General features: G+C 44.4%; 1 protein-coding gene across 1 annotated transcript in view; it reads left to right on the top strand.

The window, feature by feature from the left end:
• Nucleotides 1–6,475, top strand: part of LOC112108271 (cyclin-G-associated kinase) — an 88,603-nt gene that overhangs the window by 74,362 nt on the left and 7,766 nt on the right. Inside the window, exon 24 of the mRNA XM_024202330.2 lies at nucleotides 2,683–2,913. Coding sequence (XP_024058098.2) covers nucleotides 2,683–2,913 — 231 coding nt within the window. The remainder of the gene's footprint in view (nucleotides 1–2,682; nucleotides 2,914–6,475) is intronic.

The following is a 6,475-nucleotide window of genomic DNA, read 5'->3' as shown; positions in this document are numbered from 1 at the left end:
GCCCCCCCCCCCCCCCCCCCCCCCCCCAGCCCTCTGCCCTGACCTCGAGTCGCCCCGCTCAGCCCGCTGCAGGCCTAGGTGAACAGAACCCCAGGCTGGAAGTGGGCTGAGCAGGCTGGCGGCGTAAGATCAGCATTTTAATTTAATTTTAAAGGAAGCTTCTTAAACATTTTGAAAACTTTGTTTACTTTACATACAACAATAGTTTAGTTATATAATATAGACTTATAGAGAGACACCTTCTAAAAAACGTTAACATGTATTACTGGCACGCGAAACCTTAAATTAAAGTGAATAAATGAAGACTCGGCACACCACTTCTGAAAGGTTGCCTACCCCTGCTTTACTTCATGCCAATGGCAAATCTGACAAATTATTTTTGCTAGATAATCTCAGTAGTTTTGATGTAACTAACACTTGGTTTTTCATTTTATACCATCCCCATTAGGTTACCCTGTGCCAAACAACTATGATATGGCTGTCGTCATGCACGCCTTTATCTTAATAGCTTTGTCACTTTAGTATGTCCTAGTCAGCCTGATTCAGTCCTCCAATATACAATTTACACCGATATAATTCCATCAGCTACAGTGGCGTTACCCCAGTTTTACACTGGTGTATGTCAGACCATAATCTATGCCAGTGTGCAGCCCAGTCCAGTGGGGGAGTTGCAACAGGATGTAGAAGCGCTTTGGACACACCTCTTGCGCTGCAGCCTGAAGACGTGGCACCATAGAGAGAGCCCAGCCCAGTATCACCTGAGGCTTTAGGTCTATGCTGGGGAATTCACAGCCTAGCTGCTTAGGGAACTTCTATGGCCTGTTGCGCTACAGGATCATCAGGGCTAGCACTTCGCCCTTACTATAAAAACTAAACCAAGCATTACTAATTCCCATTCAGTATGGCCACCAAAATCAGCTCCCTCCTTCACCTCTGTCCCCTTCCTCTCATTGGCAATCATCTGAAGAGATGCAGAAGCAAGCTGCAAATGCAGAAAATACCTCTGCGCCCCTCTGTGCACAGCTTTCAGGATCAGACTGCAAGAGCTGGCCAGCCACTTGTAACCACCACAGTGGGGCGTAGTGGGGAGATTGTCGGAGAAATTAAAGCTCATAATTATTTGTGACAACCAGAGTAGAGGGTGTCCAATTATTCCATATAAGCAATTTGCATGGTTGTCACTAGAAGCTTTCTGCGTGTTCATGTACCATATAAGGTTTCTCACAACAAAGTGTTTTCCTATTGCCTTTACTATGAATATTGTCAATGCTTGAATGTACTGTCTGTAAAATTAGCCAAATTTAAACAGTGTCATATAGAAAGCTGCAAATAGACCCATACATGCAGGGCCTTCTGTTCTGATTTTTTTCTCAAAACAGCCCAACTGTAACTTTTTGTAGAGGTGGGGTACGGGGTAAATGGTGAAGTAAAGGGCATTCCTGCCTGTGTTTGGATGTCTAAGGCTTGGCTTACACCTATTCCAGTGTGAAGTGGTTTAGATCTGCTTTATGGAGGTGTAGCAGGTTTAAAGGAATTTTCCTCCAAAGAACATGATCTTCCTCTTTCCAGTCTGAATTTGGACGATAATACTGCATTTAAATTCAACTACCAAGCTACTTTGCAGTTGAATGGGCCTGTGCCAGGAAGTGTTCTGTTGGCCACGTGCCAGTTGCCGAGGAAACTCGCTTTCTAGAAATGGTGTCTGAAGGAAAGAGAAGTCAAATAAAGGCAGTCTGGGTGGAGCTTGGCTCAGGAGTATCATTCCCTGGCTTGTCATGCTGAGTGCTGAAACTAAAGCCTTAGAGCTGGATTCCATTACACTGGGCTTACGCCGGTGTAACCAGTGGAGGATCAGGCCTTCCGTTGTAGCTGGCGAAGCTACAGAGGACTAATATATTTTCCACTCTCCAGGCAGAGATGGGAGGTACTAGAGAAATCTAGTCTGTGATTTAATTAGGGAGATAATGCTAGCTTATCATTCAAGATAATTTTAGTGTGTTGGGTTTGTGTATATATCGTACTTCAGTGTTGTTCTTAAAGCAATTTCTCTGCTGTCAGACCTCGTTCAGTTATTTTATCCGTATTTGTCTACAGCCCGTTACTAACGTTTTTTTAAAAGTCTTTAGAGCCATTTCCCCGATCTGGTGAAGACTTCTTTATTTAAAAACAGTAATACACAAAGGGAAGCTTGAGGGCATGGATTTTATTGGGAATGCCTTCAGAGCACACCACTTTTTCTTGAGTATGAGAGGAGTTTCCCAGCATCCGTCTCATAATAATTAGTAAATACTTAAATGTAAATAGTTGGCAGTGAAAACCTAATGTATTTTTCTGTGTTGAATATATCCACCGAAGTGCACTGTGTGGTGACTGATCAGACCAGGGTTAGCAGTTGTCACAAAATGACAGTTAAGTGGTTGAGGTTTGAGATGGAATAACTGACACACAGTAGTGGGTTCCAGACTAGAACTGCGATATTGTCTCTAACTTTGCTGAAACTGTTCTCATTAAGTTTCACTTTCAGACACCCGTGTTCTCTACATTAGATTTCCTTTAAATTGAAGGGTGTCTCTTATTAAATCACTTGGGTAGGTATCAGACCAGAACTTGGGCGAGACTGTATTATGTAGTCAAAACGTTTTAAAATGTATTGCAACTAAATTAGGCACTGTTATTGTCCAGGTCCTTCCAGTGGTGGATTCCCAGCTGGTGGGTTTGGTCAGAAGTCAGCTCCATCCCAGAAAGGAGGGAATCAGTGGCAGACAAAGAAACCACAAAATACAGGTACTTCGTGGCAGTCCCACACTCAACCACAGCAAGCTAAATCCAGCACACAGAGTAAACCCAACTATACCGTGAACTTCAGTGTTATTGGAGGTCGAGAAGAGAGAGGTATCCGAGCTCCAGGCTTTGGTAAGTTCTGTTTCCTGGAATTATAGTTATAATGGTGTGTTGCATATGAAGTCCTTGTGGTCTCTACAAGCATGGTTCTGGGGCTTTATGAAAACAGAAGCTTTGAAAGGTTCTGAAGAACTTATTTTAGTCATGTTACAGGCTTCATATTTTGTTTTGTTATTAAATGAGGTCTAATAGCAATAACATGAGTGGCATTTAAGCAGTTGTGTTCAGATAAAGGTCCACTTCTCAGATATCTCTCATTGCCTACCAGCAGTTCCTGATAGATATTAGCATGACAATATGCATTGTTGTTGTAGCTGTGTTGGTCCCAGGATATTAGTGACACAAGGTGGGTGAGGTAATATCTTTTATTGGACCAGCTTCTGTTGTTGAGAGAGACAAGCTTTTTAGTTTACACAGAGCTCTTCAGATCTGGGAAATGTACACAGAGGCCTGGTTTACACTAGGAAACTAGGTCAGTTATAACTGTGTCACTCAGGGGTGTGAAAAATCCACGCCACTAAGCAATGCAGTTAAATCATCCTAACCCCTGGTGTAGACAGCTCTAGATCAATGGGAGAATTCTCCCATCAACCTAGCTACCACCTCTCGGGGAGGTGGATTACCTACACTGATGGAAGAACTCCTCCCATTGGCATAGGTAGTATCTTCATTAAGGGCATGGCTACACTTGCAGATGTAGAGCGCATTGAGTTAAACCAGCCCTCGGACAGCGCAGGAGGGAAAGCGCTGCAGTCTGTCCACGCTGACAGCACACTGGTATGACCACATTAGCAGCTCTTGCAACGGCCACAGAGAGCAGCATGTAAGTGGCTGCAACGTGCTTTTCAAGTGGGGGTAGGGTGTGACAGGGAGTGTGTTGTGTCTATGTGGGGGAGAGAGTGGGTTTGGGGGGGGGGCTGAGAGCATGTCTGCATGCTGTCTTGTAAGTTCAGACAGCAGCGGAGCCCCCCTCCCCCCGCCTCTCTCTCTCTCACACAGCATTCCACACTAATGGCTGCTTTGTCTCGGAGCAGATAAGCAGCCAGCTGTCAGAAACGGAGCTTTGAAAGGGCATATCCAAAACAATGACAAGAGTGGCCACTTGACTTAAGGGAATTATGGGACGTTTCCGGAGGCTGATCAGAGCGCAGTAATGCAACACCTCGTTCACACTGACGCTGGGGAGCTCCAGCGGGGGCGCAGCAAACGTTATTCCTCTCGCCGAGGTGGAGTACCAGCAGCGCTCTAGCTGTGGAGTCAGAGTGCTCTACGAGCCTTGCCAGTGTGGACGGGTAGTGAGCTAGTGTGCCCTGGGATCCTTTAGTGCGTTCTAACTCGCAAGTGTAGCCAAGCCCTAAGCGTCAAAAAGCCCAGAGTGCCACAGCTAAGTACAAGGGGGTAGATTGTTTAGCATAAGTAGTTAACACATTTCAAGGGACCATTCAAGGTTAAGTGGCCTGTTAACACCTCTTCAGTCATAGAGCAGGAAAGGAGGGCGGGGGGGAAAGCTATAACCCACTTAACCTTGAATGGTCCCTTGAGATATGTGAAACACCCCTCTGAGTGACATAAAGTTACACCAACAGAAGCGCTGGTGTGGACAGAGGCTCCCCCACCGCCGTAACTACTGCTGCTCGTTGGAGGTGGTTTAATTATGTCTACAGGAGAGCTCTGTCCTGTGGATATAGAGCAACTACACGAGCTATCCGACAGCAGCACACCTGCATCGGTAAGCTCGCTAGTGTAGACATGGCGTTAGGGGAAAAACAGTTTTTAAGAGAGCTGGCAGTTTTTCAAAGAGACATTATTAAGGGTAAAATAGCAAACTACCTCACCGCGTAGGAAAGATAGGAAGTATGGCAAGAGACCACCCTGGCTTAACCAGGAGATCTTCAATGATCTGAAACTCAAAAAGAGTCCTACAAAAAGTGAAACCTCTGTCAAATTACAAAGGATGAATAAAAACAAAGAACACAAGTATGAAGGGACAGAATTAGAAAGACCAAGGCACAAAACGAGATCAAGCTAGCTAGAGACATAAAACAAGAAAATATTCTACAAATACATTAGAAGCAAGAAGACGACCAAGGACACTGTAGGCCCATTTCTCAATGAGGGGGAGAAAACAATAATAGAAAATGTGGAAATGGCAGAAGTTCTAAATTATATTTTTGTTTCGGTTTTCACCAAGAAGGTTGGTGGTGACTGGACATCTAACATAGTGAATGCCAGTGAAAATGAGGTAGGATCAGAGGCTAAAATAGGGAAAGAACAAGTTAAAAATTACTTAAACAAATAAGATGTTTTCAAGTCGCCAGGGCTTGATGAAATATGTGCTAGAATACTCAAGGAGCTGACTGAGGAGATATCTGAGCCATTAGCAATTCTCTTCAAAAAGTCATGGAAGACGGGAGAAATTCCAGAGGACTGGAAAAGGGCAAATATAGTGCCCATCTATAAAAACGGAAATGAGGACAACCTGGGGAATTACACACCAGTCAGCTTAACTTCAGTACCTAGAAAGATAATGGAGCAAATAATTAAGCCATCAGTTTGCAAACATCTAGAAGATAAGGTGATAAGTAACAGTCATCATGGATTTGTCAAAAACAAATCGTGTCCAACCAACCTGATAGCTTTCTTTGACAGGGTAACAAGCCTTGTGGATGGGGGCAAGCAGTAAATGTGGTATATCTTCACTTTAGTAAGGCTTTTGATACTGTCTCGCATGACCGTCTCATAAACTAGGAAATACAACCTAGATAGAGCTACTACAAGGTGGCTTCATAACTGGTTAGAAAACTGTTCTCAGAGAGTAGTTATCAGTGGTTCATAGTTATGCTGGAACTGCATAATGAGTGGGATCCCGCAGGGATCAGTTCTGGGTCGGGTTCTGTTCAATATCCTCATCAGAGATTTAGATAATGGTATAGAGAGTACACTTATAAAGTTTGTGGATGATACCAAGCTGGGAGGGGTTGCAAGTGCTTAGGAGGATAGGACTAAAATTCAAAATGATCTGGAAAAACTGGAGAAATGATCTGAAGTAAATAGAATGAAATGCAAAATACTCCACTTAGGAAGGAACAACCAGTTGCACACGTACAAAATGGGAAATGACTACCTAGCCTGTTTCCCCGAAAATAAGACAGTGTCTTATATTAATTTTTGTTCCCAAAGATGCGCTAGGTCTTATTTTCAGGGGAGGTCTTATTTTTCTTGTCCTGGTGGCGGCGCGGGCTCTTTGATTTAAAGAGACCTGGCACTGCCTGAACAGCTCCGGCTGCGCTGTGGCCAATCAGTGAGCTGCGCGGCGGTGCCCGCCGCTACAGTCCAGAGGAGTCAGACGCCTTACGGTAGCTTCGGGGCCTTATATTCCGGGGTGGCCTTATTATCGGGGAGGTCTTATTTTCGGGAGGATTCCTTATATTACAGCGAGAGGCAAAACTGGAAGTAGGTCTTATTTTCGGGGGATGTCTTACTTTCGGGGAAAGACGGTAGGAAGGAGTACCACGGAAAGGGATCTGAGGGTCATAGTGGACCAGAAGCTAAGTATGAGTCAACAGTGTAACAC

Source organism: Terrapene carolina, unplaced genomic scaffold (assembly GCF_002925995.2).
Source record: "Terrapene carolina triunguis isolate 2854851 unplaced genomic scaffold, T_m_triunguis-2.0 Scaffold33356, whole genome shotgun sequence".
NCBI classification, from domain to species: domain Eukaryota; kingdom Metazoa; phylum Chordata; order Testudines; family Emydidae; genus Terrapene; species Terrapene triunguis.
Note: the sequence above shows the minus strand (reverse complement) of the source record. Positions and strands in the feature narration are given on the sequence as shown.